General features: G+C 44.2%; 1 protein-coding gene across 2 annotated transcripts; it reads right to left on the reverse strand.

Annotated features, from left to right (window-relative positions):
* Positions 1–398: 398 nt before the first annotated feature.
* pals2b (protein associated with LIN7 2, MAGUK p55 family member b) lies at positions 399–19,878 on the reverse strand. 2 transcript variants are annotated; one of them, XM_079287661.1, is made up of 14 exons: positions 19,821–19,878; positions 14,355–14,419; positions 11,623–11,874; positions 8,292–8,392; positions 7,715–7,867; positions 6,107–6,271; positions 5,751–5,978; positions 4,813–4,944; positions 4,613–4,709; positions 4,221–4,289; positions 3,973–4,134; positions 3,677–3,879; positions 3,437–3,565; positions 399–2,777 (listed from the first exon to the last, which is right to left on the reverse strand). In XM_079287661.1, the coding sequence occupies exons 3-14, from the start codon at positions 11,747–11,749 to the stop codon at positions 2,601–2,603; spliced, it is 1,743 nt and encodes a 580-aa protein (XP_079143787.1). In that variant the 5' UTR covers positions 11,750–11,874; positions 14,355–14,419; positions 19,821–19,878; the 3' UTR covers positions 399–2,600. The 2 variants fall into 2 exon arrangements, with proteins under 2 accessions (XP_079143787.1, XP_079143788.1); XM_079287662.1 differs by lacking the exon at positions 11,623–11,874.
* Positions 19,879–21,938: the final 2,060 nt, after the last annotated feature.

Raw genomic sequence — 21,938 nt, forward strand, 5'->3', positions numbered from 1 at the left:
TGATTACACACATTATGGTCTAGGCGATTGAGGTTTAATTATGTCTATTTGCCTGTAACTTGTCTTGTGAGGTGTACATTAAAATAGTACACATTTAGTTAAAAAATTAACTATTTGGTGAGGTTTATTAGTTTCTTAATCATAATTTTGCTGATATAAATTTAACAATCTGTAGACATAAGGGTTGATGTGAAGACACTTGTTTTCTAAGACATATGTATATGCCAAGAATATTCAGTCATTTATTATAGTTTTAAATGTATTTTAGTCCAAGACGGGTTTCAGAATGAATTTGAAATGGTCACTAGTCAAATGGCCGGTCCTTGATGTGATCTTTTGTAAGAAGCTTTACAAAATGTTTGACATACAGTAGTGTTGGTTTTAACCCGTGGCATGCATTTCCCACCCAAAGTTGTATATTAAAATCATACCTTTACACAGCCCTGCAGTTGAAATACCAATCACATTCAACAAAAGGGTGAATTTTAAACTTTATTTGGAGTATGATCAGGGCTTTGGCATACTGCAACACTTAAGAGAAGGACCACAAGGAGGGAGTCTGTTTGTCCCACATTCACATATATAAAACATTAACAAATTGGCAAAGATGAAGGGGGTCAGTGACTGTAGATCACATGTGTCAAACTCAAGGCCCGCGGGCCGAATCCGGCCAGCAAAAACAAATTTTTTTTTTGGAAAAATAATTAAAAGTTAGGCTTGAAAATAAAAGTATCCCCATGGTCGAAATTATGAGATACAAAGTTGAAATTATGTGATGGCATGTTGTCTGTGTACCGACATTAAAACTATCACAACAGGTGGACAGGAGAGGCAACAGCCCGAAAAGAGGTTTTCAAACGATTGAAAAAGATCGACAAATAATCCCAAAATGTCCACGAAGAGAAAAATGTATGCAAAGGGAAGAAAATGTAATGGAAGATGGGAAAGCGAATACATGTTTGTACTTCAAGGAGAAAAACGTGTCTGTCTGCTGTGTTATGAGGCGTGTCGGTGATGAAGGATACAATTCACGTCGGCATTTTGACACCAAACACGGAGCTAAATTTAGCCTCCAAGAAAAACATCAAATTGTCCAAGAATTAAAAGGCAGATTGCAATCACAGCAGAATATATTTACACAGCTACAGCCCAGTGCATGCTAAAGGTATGTGAGCAGAGCTCCGACCAGATACAGACTTTTACAAATGGCAGTTTGTGAAGAAACACCATCGCAGACCGAGTTCATGAACTAGCAGCAATCTAACAACACAGCAGCTAAGAGACAGCAGGTACTCGTGTTTTTAATTAACTGTTGATGAAAGCACAGACAACACGGATACAGAGCATCTATCCATGTTCATCAGTGAGGAGCTCTTGGATGTAGCTGCCATGCAGGACGACGACAGGGAGGAACATTAGTGATGCAGAGAGGTGACACAAACAGCTTTGAACAAAGTTATTGTAATAACTTGTGTTTGATATTTGTCTTTGTTATTTTCTTTAATAGTTTGATCTTTGATAGAGTCATGTGGGTTTATTAACCCTCAATTGAAGTAATTTATGTTATAATAGCAGAAATGTGTTTAAATATCATTTTTCAGTTATATAACTGCATGTACAATATTTTGACACTTGAATAAACAATAATCAAATGCAGAGAGAGTTATTTAACAATATTTTAGGGAGAAGTTAGTTATACAGTCTTACAGTTACAACCGGCCCTTTGAGGGCGACCGTGACGCTGATGTGGCCCAGAGTGGAAATGAGTTTGACACCCCTGATGTAGATGGTCATACTTCAGCCAGGGTAATTAAAAACAGATCAATGGATCAAGTGTGACAAAACACTACACTCTACATGTTTAAATCACCACACTGATGGAAAAACTAGTATAAGAAAACAAAACTAGACAATTAACAGTGTTTGATCCTGAAAAAGACCATTATAACGTTTTTCTTTTACATACGAGAGTTGTGCGCAAACGGGCATTTAATCTTTATTTCTGCCCAGTTGATCCTGTGGACGACGCTGATATACAAGTTGAGGGCCGGCTACATAAAAACACTGAAGGATTAAGTTGTTTGGACGTGAAAGTAAAACAGTTACACAGGTTGCTCAATGGCGCATGACACTGACGCAGGTTTCTCGGACAATGACTGCTCAAAGATCTTCTCATCCATCTCCTTTACGTGATGGAGATCATGAATCCTGGATGTCCACGAACACAGACGGACAAATGAAATCAAGAGAAACGACGACAAAACAAGAAGTGTAACTAACAATAAATTAATGCAAAAATATGGCCCGATGTACGTGACCAGATTCCTTTGTCTCATTTCTCAATGGAATTCCACATTGAATAGAAAGATCTTTCATAAAAAGTTATAAAATAAATAAGCACTCTTTCCCTTTGAGTTTTGAGTAGAAAAAAAGTTGCACAGCGTGCAGGCCCAACAGGAGAAAGCAATGCCATTTTGTTTTTTAACTATGTTCTTTTGCAGAAGTAGCTCTGCCCTCTTCTCCTCTTCTTTGGCCTTTATGGTCACAGACATGCTGGTGGGTCACTGTGACCCGCTCAGAGTGGTCAGTGTAGCTGGTCCTCAGTACACCCAGTTCACCGGGACCCACTGGGGTTCACTGCACAGTTTGTCCACGCCGGCATGTAGCGTCTCGAAGGCCTTGTCCAGGTTGTCGTTGACTATGGTCAGGTCAAAGTAGTGGCTGTAAGCCCTCTGGATCCGAGCGCTCTCGTCCACCGTCTTCCTCAGGTCCACGTCCTGCCAACACACAGAGGAAACACATACCAGCTACAGACCAGAGATCCCCTGCACACGTCAGAATTACTGCCCAGAGTAATGGAGGAATCAACGACCAGGTGGGCCAATAAAGGGTGACTGCTGAGTATTTGATTGGACTTACGCTCTAGAGGAAGGAAAAACACAGCAGGTAACATTCATTGTTTTCATGATGTCTGATCATGACTTTATACTTTTAATGCCAGTTTATGTTTCAGTAAAAAATATCTGTACTGTCCAGATTAACATTTCATACTAAAATAATGATGGGTTTCTTATTAAACTACCCATCAATATATTAAGCCCAATCTCAACAAAATAAAACATAAAATATATTAGTAATAACAGTCAATATCTAGTAATACTCTAAAAGGGGAAAGTAAAAAGGGTCATTTTGACTTTACTTTTTATATATATTTCTTCTTGTTCTATTTAAATACAACTTTGAATGTAGGACTGTATGTGTGTTTACAGTGTGTTATTGTTACTTTAAACATTCACTTGATTAGGCTGCCTCACAGTCACCGCTCCATGCGGGTACGGATATGAATGAGTGAATGTATAATCAAGTGTTAACGGGTCTGATTCTTCTGTTTTGGGAGGCTCAATGTGGGTAATGGGCATGAGAGTTGTTAACCTACCGTGAGTTGCTTGGTGGTGATGCCTGCGTCCACCACAGCTGTGTGCATGGCCTTGAGAGTGTCAAAATCTGGCGCTGCAATGAACACCACATAAGGCATGAACTCCGCTGTTTTCAGTACTTTCAGAGCCTGAGGAGAGACGCAGTCGGCAACATTATGTCCAAAAACATATCATTCTGTAACAGTGTGAGGAGATTTCATTGAACAATATTTCTCATTCATCAACCTCAAGTAAGTTACCTGTGGGTTGACATCCAGGATGCAGGTGCGTCCTGTGCCCACCACCTCGTGGATGGACTCGATCTTAGTGCCGTACAGGTTACCGTCGTACTCGCCGTGCTCCAGGAACCGGCCGGCCTTCACGTCCACCTCCATCTCTGTCCTTGAAGTGAAGTGGTAGGAGTTGCCGTCCAGCTCATCGTCACGGGGCCGCCGTGAAGTGTCTAAGGAAACATTGTTGGGAAAAGTTAAGAAAAACTCATTTGTTTCAGGGTGTGACAGAATTTCGAAACGGTCGAAACCCAAGCATGACGTACAGGGCATAGTGGTGCCGAAGCGTGTGGGTTGGAGGACCATCAGCCGATTCTTCAGGCTGCGCCGGCCCACGCCCTGAGCACCAATCAGAATCAGCGTCTTTCTCTGGAATGCGGGCACCTTTGCCACTTCCTCATAGATCTGCAGCTCATGTCTGTCAAACTCTGTTTAAACACAGGCATAAGTATTAGCCAACGCAAGAAGGAGATACTAAAAAATAAAAAGCCAACGCCATGAAAAGTCTTCTGACCTGCATTCTTGGCTGTCAGGTACATCATCTTCTTCTTCTTCTTTCCAGCTATGGTCCCACAAAGGATCCCTACAAAAAAACAAGACGGAACATTCATGCACTTGTATGTCTTTGCTATTACATCATTTGGCCAGACGGGGGCAGGCATGGAGCACGTTCTAAGTGTTGGAATCATTGACTACCCCGGCCTTTCATGCCATAAATCACTTTTGATGGTAAAAGCAATAGAGAAGTGACAGAGGTCTGACAGACAACCAGTTGATAGGTCTTTCGGCCAATCCATATTTTCAACACCAGGGTTGCTTAAGAGGGAAACAGGAAAACTTGTGGATGTTTTAGCTCCCCACTAAAACACTATTCAACACCACTGAGAAACGCACTCACGAACATACCTGATCCATCAAAGTCTCGAGGGACAAAAGCTTTCCTCTTCTCTTCCAAGAACTGACTGGGTATCAGTCCCGTGGCCCCATCGACCACGTGGCACGCCTGGCACGGATTACAGATCAGATTCAGTTCAGTCTTGAGATCTTCATGTCTCTGTGATTTGCAATGGCAGACACTCACGGGAAATAAATGGAGGAAAGCTCACCTGCCACCAGTTGGGATCCTCTCTGTTGACGATCTGAAGGATGTCGCCTTTCTTGAAGGACATCCCCGCCTCTCGGCAGGGGATCAGGTTGTCATTTGCTGGGTTGTAGTCAAAGTACGGGCACACATACACCTGTGACGAACACATGCACAGCTTGGAGTCTTTGTGGGAATTCATTTACACTCATTGGCTCGCTTAGAATTTTTAAAAAAAGGTTTGTGGACGAAACACAAAAAACGAGAAAAATGCAGAGACTTAAGCTCAGCATGCTGTCTCACACACTGACACAGTAACATTGGCTCATTACACCCTACTTCCTACACCGCACCCGACACAGATGTTCACGCTGTGCCAACAGTGGAGGCTTTTGCCAGGAAGGGTAAGTGCTCTGGCTGATGTATCCGATTAAACAAGCAGCCAGAGGAAACAATAAAACAAGCCAGTAAAATATACCGTGCAGCCGACCTGAGCCACAGGCCGGAATGGGAATTTGCATTGTGTCTTATTCAGTTTTACTGCTCTTCATTAAATTTCAGCATTATCAGCATTTCAAAGTGCACGTCTTATTTGTTCAGGATGCACAATGTCTTTTTTTACTCAGGAGCCATAACTTGTTTGAAAGATCTGAGGGGAAATATCTAAAAATATCGTAAATTACTGTACCGGTACTTTCCATGTGAGGGAGCATGCGATCACAGGAAGCATGCGTGTGTGTGTGTGTGTGTGTCAAAGACAGAAACAGCTAGTGTGACCCAAATTGCATGTGGAGTGTTATTAATAGGGCTCCCAGGGTTCACATTCCCGTGCAGGGGATTGTGGGAGGGCCGAAGAACACAGATCACAAGCCCTGCACCACTGCCCAACATCTGCCACTCATGACATAAGTGTGCTTGTGTTTACACGATCATCTCATTTGAGATTTCCGTGTGTGTGTTCACCTGCAGAGGTGCGGGAGCGTCTCGGTAGCTCGGGAGTATTTTCAGGGTGATCCCTCCGCTGCAGTCTTTGAGCATCTCCTGCAGCTCGGTGGGGTTGTTGCCGACGTCCTTCCCGTTCACTTCCTTTATAATGTCGCCCACGTGGAGCAGACCCTGTCTGTCAATCATGCCGCCATGAAGGATTCTAGCAATGACAAGGTCGTCTTTCTCCACGCGAAACGTCACGCCCTGAGACGGAGGAGATAGCAGGGTGATGTTGATCCTCTGATATCTGATTTGAACCACTCCCCTCCAGCAGTATCCACACACACACACACGCATAAGCAGATGCACTCAGACGGTCTTTCTCTGCTCACCAGTGGCTCTCCGGCCTTCTTTCGGATGCCAATCATGCGCACAGCATCCGCCTGCATCAGAGCATTGTTCACTGCATTGTTCACTGCCGCATCATTGGTCATGTCAGTCGGGGGCGGGACTTCGTAGCACTTAGAAGCCACCATGTCATGTGCCTCCAAAAGAGACTGCAGGAAAGAGAGGACAAATGGAGAGGGAGAGGGCAATGACGAGAGAAGAAAAAGCTAATTCTTCCTCTTACTGATGAAAAGTTAATTTGCCATAAAACACACAATTGTTCAACTCAACACAATCTGTGGTTTTGCTGCTACTGCATTACTTCTTCTTAGCAAACGTTAGAAAGATATTGCTGTGTAAGTAACATTACCGAGCCAGTTTGCAGACTCTTTTTATGCTAATGTTACATGTGGCCACAGTGAATACGGTTTAGCAAAAGTTACATTGGCTCGCTGTAGATAATGTAAGAAAAACTGCAACTTTATGTTATAATGCAAAATGAGATGATTGCTGTATAAGGTAGAATATGTGGAATGGTATCGTATAGTGATGCAGTATCAGAGTTAACTCAAAGGCAGACAGTCGAGCAGAAGCTTTTACCAACACTGACTAATTGTCTCGTTTGCAGCGCTGCACGACTGTAACAGCGTGTTGATAATGTGTCTTCTCGGTTTGATTTTCCAAAAAATGATGACAATCTAAATATAAACCCCAAGCTGTTTAAACACTAAACCAGGAAGTCTGGATGTCCTTAAATAGTGGCAAAAAAAAACCCAATCATCTAATGGCTCAATTCCCAAATATGGATTAACCCCAAAATCGGATCAATTAATTGTTGGTTTGCTGACTATCCACAAACTTTCATCCAAGCCTGTTTTTTGAGACTTCTTTTAAAAGTATCTTTTAAGACAAACAGGCAATTCATTGGCGAGGAAAACAAGTCTGTAAACTCACACTGTGTATTTGATGTGATAATTGTTTCCCTCATTTTCTCCTCCCAACTCGTCTCTCCCTCCCGCTCTGTCTCTCTACTCTCAGTAGGTCAACAGGGTCTTATCCTTCAGCTTACAACAGAAAGGCCTCTGATTGGTGCAAAAGCTTTGCTGGGCTCTTAAGTCTGAATCCTATTGGTCGAGCCTGTGTAAAGCCCCTGGTAGGTCTATGGATTAAAAAATGAAAAAAGCAGCTCTGTGCTACTGTATCTACAGTCAAAACATTACAACTCCAAACTGAGCTTACAATTCACCCTATGAACTTCTGAACGAAAAAAATATCAAAACCAATCTCTTCTTCACACATACATACAGTGACGTAATACAGAATGCTGGCATTAATTTAGCTTTAAAAAAGAAAAAGCATAATTTGAAAGCTTTTGTGAGGTGTTGAATGTAAAGAAGTGACAAAACTAAAAAGTGGTTCAAATTGTGTCATCTGCCACCTGTACATTACTTCCCAAACTCAATATTCAATCCACAAGCAGGACAATTACTTCCACAAATCAAGTCTGTTTTACCTTTATCAGTGTGTGTGTGTGTGTGTGTGTGTGTGTGTGTGTGTGTGTGTGTGTGTGTGTGTGTGTGTGTGTGTGTGTGTGTGTGTGCCCCTCGTCTCACCTGGAAGTGTGGCTCCTTGAGGATCCTGGACAGTTCGGCCGCGCTGTCGTCTTTCAGCTGGAGATTGTTGATGTCGCCCAGAATATCCGTCACTAGCTCTACATTGTTGTCCTGCACCGCCTCCAGCTTCACTTCCTCCAGCTGTTCGTGAGCCTGGGGGAGGCAGAGAGGCTCAGCGAGGGTACATGTGGAGAGGCTCTCTTATGCTCTCTGTGTGTTATGTTAGTATTTATTTGGATGTCGTGCGAAAAATGAAACCGCATTTTGTTGTGCAGTAGTGATCGCTGATTATATTGGATTGTACATACAGGTAAGAGCTGATTTACTTTGGGATTATTTTGCTCCACAAGCAAGCCGTCTGCCTCGTGTTACAATGTCAAAAGTCAAAGGAGAATTTGTTCATGTTCAGTCATAAACTGAATGGTGGAAAATGACAACAGCTGCCCTCAAACTGAACTCGCTGGACTTGCTACAGCAGTGAGGGCGAGGCGGTGCTCGGAGGTGGCTAGCGGCTAGTCCGCTCACAGTTTGCTCACCCAGAGCTATGTGTGTGTGCTACCTTAGCCAGGGAGCGTACAGTGGGACTTTCCATGATGCCGCGCAGGAAGAGCAGGTCGATGTTTTTGGCGCCCGTGGAAGTGGGCAGCTCACCCAGATTATCCAACACCTGCAGCATGGCTGGATGCACGGGTCGAGAGACAAGACAAACACAGACGTGAACAAAGAGAAACAGAGATAAGGAGAGTTAGCCAGGCGTGAAAGTCACACAAAGCACACACACACGATACTATTTTGGTTTATGGATATCAGTACCAATCTCTAGTTCATGTTTCCTAGTTATTACAAAACTAGGCCCAAATGCTTCAAATTAAGAGACATATATAAATATGAAAGAATGATGTTGACACCATGTCCATGTTTGGAGTTCATTCGTTCTCTTAATACAGAGTTCTGTACACCGACCACACAGCCTGGCCCCCAAAAAATATCAAATGAAATCTCCATCTGCAGTTACAATACGTCTGCTCCATTCAGGATGAACACAATTGCATGTGTTGAGTTTGGAAAAAGTCCAGTGATAAAGCTCTGTCCCCGCATGCTCCTACATATGAGTTGTATGTGCTGAGGCACAAAATGTCCAGGATTCAAATGTTCTTAGATGTTCGAAAAAAATCGCAACAAATGAACTCGGCCGAGTCTCGTATTCTGTGCACACAAACAGAGCGAGGGAGAGGTGTGGACCGCAGGTGTCAGCCAGCAGGTGTCAGCCAGCTAGCGCCCTAATGCCGGGGTCTCAAAGCCCATCTAAGCCCATCTAAGACACTTAAAGGCATGGGAACGTGTGTGCGTGTCTCTCTGTGTCATCATTCCCTTTTGTGGGTCGTGGACATGTTCAGTCAGCTCGTGTATACAGTTGGTTCACTCTATGATTGAGAGCCTGTGATTACCATCTTTAACCTTGACTCATGTTCTGTGCCATGAAGTCAAGTTACACTCTAAAACCTCAATCTGCGTTGTTGTTGCAAAAATGGGGCCTTGAAAAAAAATGGTGTCGTAAAGGTGTTTAATTTGTGTACTTGTAAAAATGTGAATCAACTTCCCCTTTCGTAAAAAAAACACGTGTGAATTTATCACATCATTTCACACGTCATAGATTCCTCTTGTATACAGTCAGTCACATGATATCTGCAGTTTCAGGTATTTTACATGTGAAATTTAAGGCACCATATACAAAAATGTAAGGACACAATCAGAATCATATGAAATATCTCGTGTAAAACATCATTTCACACGATCAATTCACACACGTGTTTTTAGACATACCATACATGACTTGCTGTGTATGAAAATATGAATTTAGCATTTACTTCTTTTGTAAGGGTTGAGTAGTATTTTTCATGTTTAATCATTCATCATACATACAAAAGCCACACAGTTGTATGATTAAGAAGTAGGCTGCAAAAAATGCAATTTACCTCACAATGCAGCGAAGACCTCACTGTGGCTTGATAACCACCGAGCACAAACAGACTGCATGAACACAAGGCTCCATGCAAAAACAAACCTTAAATATGCATGGTCCTCTTAAAGAAGGACAAAAAGGGGAGGGGGGTTAAACGCTGCACTGCAGGCTGTTAAACCTGTATATCCATAAAGCAATATATTTACTGCATGACGACACAGGAGCACAAGACTAAGTTCACACATGTAGTATAGTATGTATGAGCAGGATATTCGGGTTCCTGTGGGGACCCCACACCATGTTTCACAAGCTAGAATAAGCACAAAGTCTCAGAGCAGAGCTGCAATTGTAGTAAACACATCTGCACGCTAATGGGCAAACACATAAACAAGCATTAAACCACCATCTTGAGTGCACATAAGCCAATGTAAGACCTCCTGAAATTTAGCGAATAATGCGTTTCCCAATTTTCAAAAGGCGCATCGAACTGACCTTACATCCTTGAACCGATCGGACTACAAAATCTCCAAAAATACACCAACACAACAGCTGGATCACGAGTTGTTGTGCTCTCTGCGTTGACCTTCGCCCACTTGGTCAGCTCATTGTGTCACCGCATCCTCGACCACGGGAATGTTTGCTCATCCCAGCCCGTCCACAGCCCCCCTGCCACGTGTACTTGTGTGTATATTACTCAACCTAACGGCAACTCTTAAGATGCTTTTCTATCCTGCGAGAGATTGGAGATGAACTAAAGCCTCCTACCGAAAGTCTATAATCCAATGAAATATGGCATGCAGAATACAACCACCTACGAGCCTCTTACTACGCCTGGCCTGAAGACGTTGTCAAATCTAAGCGTTTACAGCACTGGACAGCTACAGTAGTGTGTTTTTTCCCCCCCAAGCTGGTTCATTCATGTATACACAATGACTCATCCTGCTTACCTGCGCTTAATTCTTCCCTCTGTGGTCGGTCTGCAGCCTCTCTAATCATTCCACCACCGCCTCTATATGTACGCCTACAGAACATCCCTGCTTAAGAATTCCTAACTCTGTTTCTCAAGTAAAGCCGAGACAAGATGGAGATCAGAGGGGCACCTTATGGCACACAAGTAACATCACCCAAAACAAGTTATATTTAAGCGTGGGTTTTTACCTGTTGCATTTATTAAAAGTGCACGAAAACGAGCTGACCAGTTAGCGAGGGAGCAGAGGTCTAAACAGTTAGCTAAAAGTCATGAATAAACAGATCAAATTGTCAGCTAAGATAATGGATAAACGGTTAAAATACTCAGCTCATAGATAAATGGTTGAGTTGAACTTCATGATGCATGAATGGTTTCAATATAGGGTTGAAATAAATAGCTGAGAAAACTGGACCAACGGTTGAAGTGTCGGCTAAAACTTTAGGAAGATGAATAAACGGTTGACAAAGTTTACACAAGCCAAAATTCATTGATAAATGGTTGAAATAGACAGTTAAATGAGCAGGATAAACTGGCAAAATAGCTTAAAAGTAATACATATAGGGGCCTACATGGTGGAATGGTTGAAGTGGCTAAAAGTCGTGGATAAATGGTTGAAGTCAAGCTTTTGCCACTACCAAGTGGTAGTAGTACAAATGCAAACATTACCAAACCAACCTCAACATTGACAGTTTAATTCAATGAATATACAGTTTTGTAAAATGAACAGTGTTGAATAACATCTAATTATGATGAAGGGCTGCTTAAAGTCATCTGAGAGGGCTGTGGGGAGACATGAGACCATTGTGGGAGCTTGGGGACCACTGCTCTAAAGGATTGTCAGATCTGCATTTAAACATGACTGAAAAATCCGACAACCACTTCACCTGACAAACTATTCTGCCTTCTATCAATGCCTCCATGTCAAGTATTGTCTCTCCCCTCCCAGGTGACACCTCTTCCTCCTCCTGTCCTCACCTCCAGACGTATCTGCTTCCTGGGTGGACTGCACCGCCGGGGGCCCCTCCACGCCAAGCTGTCCCGGGGGCGTCACCTCCTCCTCCCGTACCCCATTGGGACAGGCATCCTCCATAGCCGTGACCATCGCCAAGACCTCCTTCTTCCTCTCTGCTGCCAAAAGTATGCTAAGGCTAACCACGAGTAAACCACCAGTAGTTCTGCAACTATGTCTTCTGTCCTCCAATCGTCTTGTCTGGCACTGCTGACCCACTAAACTCCCAAAAACACAGAGAGAGAGAGAGAGAGAGAGAGAGAGAGAGAGAGAGAGAGAGAGAGAGAGAGAGAGAGAGAGAGAGAGAGAGAGAGGATTGAGGACAGAGAACGATAGAAGCAAAGAGAGCAACAATAGTGTGTGATTAAGATAAGGGGATGTTAGGAGACAAGGAGGGAAAGAGGAGTGGAGAGGACGAGGAAAGATGAGGGGGAGTGAAGAGGCTAATGTTAAGATAAGTTCAGACAGACAGCTGTGAAAAGAGACAGAGAGAGGTCGAAAGCTGGACAGCACACACAGATGTGGACATGAGTTCAATGCTTGTCAGTCCCCTCCCTCCACTCTGGCTTTAATACCTTCCCTTCACAACCGTCAACCCCCCTCCATTGATAACACACACACACACACACACACACATAATCCCACAATCCTCTCCTGCTGTTGAGGGCTTGCTTGAGTACCCCTCCTCTTGTTGCTCCGACCCCACCCAAAACCCAAAATTGATTTGCCCCACTTGTCTAGAGACACACACACACACCAGCTGAAGGTGTCATTATGCAAGTAATCTTACATAAGTGTTACTGAAGGGGGCCTGACCTCACATTCCCATTCTTTTCCTCCTCCTTTCTCTCATTCACTCCGCTGCAGCGATGTGCAGAAACTCTCAGCGTGTGCAGATTGTGCTCGTACGTATTCCCTCAGCAGTCGTAAACCTCCTTAACGCAGCACGTGTCAGCCTAATGGGAACTTTTTTTTTCTCCTTCTCGTTTTGGCCTCTATTCTTCACGTTACTTCTCGCTAAATCAGCGCCTGGATGTGCTGACCGGATTATGAACATTTTGGGGCTGCATAACTGAGCCTAAATACTTTTGGGGAAGCTACTGGTTTCTTTGTAGGAACCTTGTTATCTACATACACACCTATTTTACACCTCTTCACCTCTATTTGTCTAGCTTGGTTGTCCATGTAGCTTGCTGTAATTTATATTTCTGTACATTGAGAGAATCGGTCAAATTCCTTGTATGTGCACACATACTTGTGATCCTGAATTGTGTGCCAGTCCATGCAGTAGATGTTGCTATATTTCATTTGATAAGTGAGACCGTTGGCCTGCTAGTGGCGCGAGATAAAAAGGTCAGAAGATCACCAAATTATTTAGCATGTATCCTCTGAAGTTGAAGTAGAGCTGTGCCGCTATGGCTAAGAAGAAGCCAACGCAAACATGAGTGTTTATGATACATTACAATAACATAACAGCAAAAAGCTCAGCAGACATTTTTTGGGTTGTCAAGCAAGGGAATAGCCAGGCTGTCAAGATGCAGTGGAAACACAAAAGAGTTAGCGAATACATCCCAGTGTTTAGAGTCACCCCAAAACAGGCCCCTCCCACAGCGACACAGCTGTGCAAGTAGCAGATCTGTAGGCTTTAATCCGCCCCGCCTCTCCCTCCACTCCATCCTCAACATGACCAGTCGACCCCTCCCCCTCCCCCGACATGGGATTTTAATCCGGCCACGAAAGCACGGGATTACAGGAGCTCTCTCGCTCTCTCTCTCTCTCTCTCGCTCTCTCTCTCTCTCTCTCTAGTGTCCAAACAGTATGATACACTACGTCCGTTTTGATGATGGTTTGCGAACCACTGCCTCTGACTCCAGAGTGAAAGAAGAATTTCTCTTTGGACATCAACACAGTGTTCTAGTATATTTCTGTTCGTTGAAATTAAGACCCACCGAACAAAATGGAGTTCACAGTTCGTTAATCACGCACATGAGTTTCTTCTAACATGCCTTGTTCCTCTTTAGAAAATAGTTAGATGAGAGCCGGCAGCTGAGTTCACACAGCTGTGTGTTGTTTTCTCCAAAACAAAGCATCATGGGACGTTAACACAGACTTTAAGAAAATAGCTCCAAGACCATAATGAGCTCAATAAGATTGCACTGTTTGATTCAAATTAATTGAATACTCAGCAATTCGCCAAATTCTGTCTGTAATTGAAAGAGCGCTGGTATTTTTTAAGGCAGGAGGCCCGTATGAGTAAGAAAGACGTACCCTTGATCAGACAAATATTACACACTATTACAAACAGCAGGGACAAAAATGTAACGGTACCCAAAAACGACCAATAATGAAAAAGAAGTGCTTTCTGCCAGCTATCGTTAGGTAAGATTCACAGGCAGTGAATGTTGATATACAGATCTGTTTCATATAAAACTGAAACTTCAATTTCACAGTTTTAGACTAACATTAGCATGGCCCTAATAATACAGAGAAAGTATTCTGTGTAATCCACATGGACAGTTGCGTCCTTACTTCCTTCAAATGTTTTTTTTAAGCGCAGTGATCGGCGCATCCTTGCCTCAAAGACAGGCAGTCCTCCCACTGACCTGACAAAATCATGTTAGCATGCAGCGAGCGTGCGCCTAAACACGTCTCTAGTGATTCAGAACTGAGAAAGAGGCGGGGAGGAAGTAGTGTTTACCTGTGCCAGTCGGTGTGAAGCCCAACCTCGGTCCTACTGGCTGCTCATCAGTCAACTGTGAAGACCTGGAGAGACGGAGAGATGTATCATCCGTATGAGACACAAATATTCAGTCCGGCTTGCATTCCTGCCCACCGCTTTTCATCATTCCTCAAACGCAGACTTGCTTGAGCGTTCACATTCGTAATCGTGCTCATCCCTCACACACACACACACATCTAATGACTCTGTCTTTTTCCCCGTGGATTATCGGTTGCATCTATCTATGTCATCCCCGTCTTCTGCAAGATAGGAGCCTCGTCTGCACACTGAGGCCGTTGTTGGTTCAGAGCGATGAAAAGAGTCATCCAGGACAATTCATTGTCCTCAGCCATTCAAGGATGTCTGCATCATAAGCTGGCACTGCGCCGTCAATGTAGTAAATGGCCACTATTCTCTGAAAGCGATGACAAAGCACTGTCCATTCAATCCCAGGAAGACTCGGTCCTCACTTTCAATTGCAAACACAGGCATACACACCTTCCATATGTGTATCATGTAGAATGAGATAGGCCAACATATCAACAGGTATTATCTTATTGAAGATGTATCGCTGTTGTATATGTTGGCCGATAAGGAATGTTAAGAATAAAATGCCGTAGGGAAATGCCAAACTGAGTTTGAGGCAAAGCGTCCTCATAGTTCATCCACCAGAGAGCAAAAACAAGTCAAATGCCTGTATCTCGGTCACAATTCTTAAAAAATAAAAGAAAACCTCGATCGTGAAAATGTAAGGATCCTTGCAAAAGATATGCGTTTAAATCAAAAATCATAATCTGAATTAGTTGACAAAATAAATCTCAAATCAAGGTCCACTTACTTGTTCTGGAGCTTTTCATCGGGAAAAAAAAATTATATTTTTATTTCTATTCATAAGTGAATCTGACTGTGGATTAAAATGACCCTCCTCCTCCTGATGTTTAAAACATCATCTGTCTCATAGAACTGCAGAGTCTGGCATTGCCAAACCCATCTATGCTGCTCTGAACAGCCATTGCGAAATAAATGGACCATTAGAAAATGCAAGCACAGCCAAAAAAACAATGACATAGTGTGATTACAAATGACTGATGCCTGCAATCACACACACAAAACAATAGGTTAGCACTCTTCAACGCTTCGTTTCTTTCAGCCTCTTTCTCTTGCCCTAAGGAAAGGAGGAACAGCAAGGTGGCTGGAAAGATGATCCTATAAAAAAAGAAAATCACGGGCTCTACCTGCCGATTAACAAGTGCACAAAAGCAGCCACTGAATTTGCTACAGTTGAGAATATGAACATATTAGTATAAACTCTCAAGACACACTCAGGAGGATATTTCACCGTCGTCCTTAGAGACACCTCTGAGCTCCTCTCTGATCTCTGTCACATCAACCCAGTGTGTCCTGGAAACGATCGGTTTACAAGGTGATTACAGCACACATCTCAACACCGCTTTGCTAATAGCCCATGATGCTGTTTTGGGGTATTTTCACCCATCACACTGGAGCGAATTATCGTATGAGAGAAAGGGCGAGCGAGAGAGCGAGAGAGAGAGAGAGAGAGAGGTCGATTCATTATACAACGCAGATTACAATCAGGCTCGGCACGCTCATTGGAAATGAAAGATATCCCTTAGAAGAATGTTCATGGTGGCAAAGCCACCGGTGCAATTCTTCACCAAATCAGCAGAAGCTGGGCCGGTCCAATGAAGGGTCAAAAAAAAAAGGAGGAGAGAAGGGAGGAGGTAGAATTTGCTTTTGGAGGGATTGTGTATATGTGCACTTGGACTAGGAACTGGGTTACAACGCGCAGAAGAATATATCACCAGCCGAGTCAACCTTTTTTCACACAGATTTAAACTCTGAGCATGCATCGTGGATTCAGGACCCCCCTGATGTCCTTAAATCACCATCACTGTAGGCCGCTCTTTCCTCCTCTTGGGACCAGAGGGAAAAATCACAGGAAGTGGTCATTGTGCGATCTCGGCTGCCATTGGCTGGTGTGGGAAAGGACTAGCCAACAAACGTCCTCTGAGTGCCCGCTGGTTGCCAAGCACTCAGATGATGGACGGCTCTACGGATTACGGAAGGATCAGAGGCTTTGTTTTTGTACAAAACATCATTGCTGTCTCACACATGTAAACCTGTGTGTGTGTGTGTGCGTGTGTGCGTGCGTGTGTGTGTGTGTATGCTGTTAAAAGCATGGACGAGCATCCACAGGCAGGTTTTAATTCCTCCAGTTCTAGTCACGCTAGCGGCAGGGAAATCTCACTCTACCTCAGACTCTGTGAATGTGAAGTACTCAGATGGAGGACGCCACATCCCAGATGGTCATGAAAGAGAAATTCACACACACACACAGAGTCAAGCCCACAGGGCGTCCGACCTGGAGAAACCATTCAATCCGTGTCTATATATTCTCTCCACATCTATTCTCGGCCTGACAAAAACGTTTCCCTCCCGTGCACCACTGAGCCGGGGCACAGGGCTGCAGTCGCTCTCAGTTCCTCTCGATGACTTGAGAATCACAACAGAGGCCAGTGAGCTCTGTCCAGCCCGGAAGCCCAGATGTCGCTCCATTGGCCGACTCCAGAGGTTAGCAAAGGGCGACGATTAAATTTCCCTGAGCGCTGAGCTGGAGCGTACCGTACGGCACCAGTGTGGTAGTGAGTGCTAGCGGGGCACAAGAGGTTCAAGGGATCATGCGTTCGGATGATGTGTGTATTCATACCAGCAATTAACCAACCCCATCTTGTCCTGCATCACACCCATCACCCTCTGCCTCCAGACAAACCCGATCTAGGTCACTCTGTGTGTTAACACGGCCGCCCAATATGAGGATTACACTGCTTCCCCCAAGATGGCCGTTGTAGCAGATTAATATCTGCAGAATATTTACCATAACCATGTCCTCTAACCGTCACCACCCTGTTGTTGCGGCTGTTGATGGTGCTGTCTACAGAAAGGTCATTAAATCACCTCAGTCTCTCCAAAATCTCCCACGATTGAGTTAGAATGGAGCGTTATCCACCTTTTTTCTGCCGATTCACGCTACCTCTCCTCTTCACCTGACGCTGCAATTTGAATCACCACAATTTGACACAAAGGCATCAATTGTTGCATAATCCGCATTACCGAAAATGACCTCGTCGCCTGCGATATTGCAGCTTGTTGGGTGTTTGTGCTTTGCCGCAGCAGCTTGAGACGATATAATTACACGGCCGTCCGTGGGTTGCCCGAAACCGAACGCTCGGTGATCTTAATAATGAGCACCTCCTCCTGACATAATCTAACCCGTCACATGACTACGCCTGCTTCCTCTCAGCCTCCTGTTACTGATCATTAGTATCAAGGGAAAGATGGGGAGGGGATGGGGGAGGGCAAAGTGATGCAACAGCACTTAACTTTAAAGATGGTGGTGAAAATGTGTGAGAGGAGAGAGAGAGGGGAACAGATAAGGAAAATAAATGAGTCTCAAATGATGATCTGGTGCTGCTACGAGTTTAAATGGCCGTGACTTTGAGCTGCTTACATCTTGCTCTTAAATAATCTCATCAGCAGAGGACTTGTCTGCAGCAATGATGATGATTATATCACATGCGTCGTTATTTTATCATGCTTCATCTGTCTGTTAGGTTTTATCAGAGCGTTGCATCACAGTTGCGCGTCTTCATTTAGGAGATGAAAGACTAAAGGAGGTGTTTCTGTGTGAAACAAAACTATTACGGATCGTGTTGTTGTTAGTCTGCAGTGGTGTGCCTCTCTAAAGGCTTCAGTGATGGACAAAAACCCGGTGAATCAGCACTATCGGCTGCAGCAAAAAACTGCCAAATACATTAACCTTGCAGCAATTCCGACACAAAGTTTCCCCTGAGATGTTCCTCGCTGTACCGGTTAGTCATTTAGTTGTGTTCTTTCCTGACAGAGAGGCAATCAACTCGTCATAACTGTGATGATGTCAGAAATGGGTTAACTGTAGGGTGTTGCAGCCTGATGCAGGGAGGGTTGATTTTAAGGTGTGTAGATAGCGATCCTCTTGTTCATAGCTGGGAAGTGTGAGTCACTCCAGTCCATGTGTGCGTGTGTGTGTGTGTGTGTGTGTGTGTGTGTGACCGTTCCTTCTTCTCTCTCTTGCTCAACCCCTCCCTCCTTTTTCCTGTATACCATCTCTCCCATATAGCTGCGTATTAATAATGGAAAAGTATAAGCGTCTAAGCATTGGATTTGGATTTAGTCTCTGAATGACTCACTGACAACTCTCAAACAGTTCTGACATCGGGAGCGTGTGTTTTTACTTCATGTTTTCCTCTGCTGACAGGAAGGGGAAATACATACGAGGGCTGAGAAGTCTATTTGTGCCTTATTCCACGAACTTCAGTCAAACAATAAAGCTCATCCTTACTACCCTGCCCAGTGACTGCAGATGTACTCTAATAAAACTGTCTCTGTCTCCTTCCCTTCCTCCTATTAGATTCAACAAATCCAATTATGGCTTATTGCATGATTGGAAGGAAGAGAGAAGGAACCATGAGCAAGATCCATGATGCCCCTCTCAGTGGTCCGGTGGCCTATATAGCACCTCCCAGGAAGGATCCCCAAGGATTTTGCGTCTGTGCATGGGCTTTCTTATATGATGCACTCATACATCTCAGTAGACAAAAAAAAAAAAGAATCAATAGGACCGTCTGGCTGCGTCTCCGGTCGGCCAGTCTGTGCCGAACACCGGCCCCCATCTCCGCTTCCATTCAGCATCAGCTCAAAACAAACAAAGCTTTGCTGATATTTGTTGTGAAAGTTTTTCTAGACCTAAAAAAAAACAATGGTCTCGAAAATGTTCTAACTGGGGCACCGTACGGTGGTGGCAAAAGTGCACCACCCTTTAAATGTTACACACTATCATTTCGGGACGGTGGCGCTTTCCAGCCCCTTAAGCATCCTGCCAGCACTAGAACCTGCAGCTCTTTCCCAATATCTTCCCAGTCATGGATCGACGCCACGGTTCTGACGCGTGGCCACATCCGTGTGCCAGAAACCCGTGCGCTTGGACCGTGCGTCGGATCCGTGTCAAAGGCTTGCGCCGTTCCGGGGCTGACCAGACAACTGTACAATTCACACCGATCTTGCCACACGTGCGGCCATTTTTTTGTTGCCCATCCGAGCCATTGTGGCCGTGGCGTGCGCAGACTTACGACTGGGGCTACAACTCATCCGCTTGTATCCTCCCTCGTGATATGCAGGAAAAGGAAAAATGACTCCACTATGGGCCCCGAACGCAAAACTGAGCCGTGTCTGAATAAAGCCTGTTCTCACGGCAGAGCGGAGGGCAAACATGCCCTTCTGTCAAACTCTACTGCACCTTAAACACGGCTTGTCTCCCGTTTGAAAGCCAGAGGATGAATGAATTCAAACACCTTCAAAACACAAATATGATCACGAGCCGTGACTTACCTGTGAATCGTGCGTGTGAGGTCGCGGTAGTCCACCGACCGTCCCGGTTGGACATTCAGGCCCCCCCCCCTCAGCTGTCTGTCCTGGTCCCGCGGCAGACTACCAGAGAACGCGACGTCAATCAAACAGACACGCCCCGCCCCCTCCCGTCGGCGTCATACAGCATTGACCAATGGCAGCGGAGGTACAACCCTCGCTAAGTGAATGCATTGTAGCACGTAGTAATTTCTTTCTGTCACAATGTCATACACTCGTCCATTCACAGAAATACTTGTTAGCGTTATTTCAGATGCACCACGTAGGCCCAGGCTATGAATATTAAAGTAGAGATGTATTTATCTGAATGGGGCGCTGCACTCCATAGTCTAAAGATAACATTATCGGGCAGTTTACTATACGCCTATTTAAAAAAGTATAGTTTGAGATTAACGTCACTCGTTTTGATAACCACAAGTCCTCGGGCTATATGCAGAGCTACACGGCTACATTTATGCTAACACTAAGAAAGCTTTGAAGTACAACATGTTCCCAGAGTAACATAAACGTTACGGAACATGTTAATATCACATAAGTGTAGGCTATTGGCACGAGACTATAGCGCGAGAATTATAATTCACGCGCAAAAACTATGTTTAGCATAACTAGCTCCCTTAAACAACACACAGAAAGTTTTGCCGGACGCCATGTTTTTATTGTTCATCTACTTCTATCTACTCCCCGCAGATAAAACCGAGCCACGAAGTCTTCAATTCATAGTTTAGTCTCTTCAACGTTACTAGCTCACTATTTTATTAATGACTGAATGCTCGCTCCACACTTGGGATAAAATATCGAACCAACAGATGAATATCAATAACTGTGTGGATGTGTTTTTTTCGTCCTCTGGGTTATCTCATTTCCAATGCAGACTGTGTGTCTGCAGTGCCTCTTAACTGCTTGACTTGTGCTCTATGGGGCCGATTAGATGTCACGTTGCGGTAGGCTAACCACTCGTGTAATTGCAATAATGCTACTGGAAATGCCATTTCTCCCTTCATTTAGTTTCAGAGTAGCTACTTATCCTCATGGCCACAAGAGAGCGCCATTAGCTACACAATTGGCAGCTTCAAAATTGACTGATGTCTTCTGACCATATTCGCTTTTACCGGACCATTCATGCATGCTAGGCCCAGTTTAAATGGGCTTTTGCCCCATTATCCAGTGCCATAGAGTTACATTATAGCTGCTACATGGATTTCAGCTGGAAGGCGAGGTGTGGCACAGCAAGTCATGAGGGAAGACATCAACCCTGCAGTGCCTGGGATGTGGCAGGAGAGCAGTTATAAAAATTAATTTGACATCAGCGGAGCATTTAGGACCAATGTTCTCTCTAATCTGACATCTTAGTGACTTTATATATCAAATAATTAATCACATAGACGATATAATACAATGTCAGCCATCAATCGTTGCTCAATTTGCCCCCATAAGTATGCTCATGTAGCTACTGCTGACATTTTGAAACAGTTTGAGTACAGCGTCTGCAGTTTAAAACCATTTCATCCATCAAAACAGACTCAAAGAAATACATTCCTTCAAACAATGAATCTTTAATAGCACAATTATACAACACAATCAACATTCCCTCCCCCACTTGACTTTTATGTTTCACAGATGATAACTCTGAATAAACTATTTACAACAGTATAAGCAGTTGTGACTGTAGCTGATGGGTAAGGGAGGAGGGATTGAATATACGGCTCATAAAGGTAAGAGGGGCAGAGGCAGGGTGGTCATAGAGGTCAGAATATCAGCGGCAGTGAAGGTGGAGACAACCCCGTTGACAACATCACCAAAATGAAGGGTCATATCTGGAGAGAGAGAAGCAGAGGACAAGGTCAGCTTCCTGCGAGTTACGACAATGTCACACTGACAGTTTTACACACACACACACACACACACACCTTGACTGTGGGGCCGTGTCTGTGCTTTCCTTCAACAGCAGCTCTGAGACCAGCGTGTCCAGAATCTCAGGACTGGACCTCTTTCCATACCTGAGACAAAGAAAGAGACGGAGTGACAGGCATTGAGACGGACAGAACTTTAAAGGGCTTAGCATCAACATGGAACCTTTTGGCT

The sequence above is a fragment of the Melanostigma gelatinosum genome (assembly GCF_949748355.1).
Source record: "Melanostigma gelatinosum genome assembly, chromosome: 17".
NCBI classification, from domain to species: domain Eukaryota; kingdom Metazoa; phylum Chordata; class Actinopteri; order Perciformes; family Zoarcidae; genus Melanostigma; species Melanostigma gelatinosum.

Excerpts from the sequence above, each read along its gene's own strand:
- pals2b (XM_079287661.1), bottom strand. The coding sequence starts at position 11,749 with ATGGTCACGGCTATGGAGGATGCCTGTCCCAATGGGGTACGGGAGGAG. Across the intron at positions 7,868-8,291 it reads GCATCATGGAAAGTCCCACT|GCTCACGAACAGCTGGAGGA; the intron begins GTACGCTCCCTG and ends TGCCTCCCCCAG. Across the intron at positions 4,290-4,612 it reads TCGAGACTTTGATGGATCAG|GGATCCTTTGTGGGACCATA; the intron begins GTATGTTCGTGA and ends GTTTTTTTGTAG.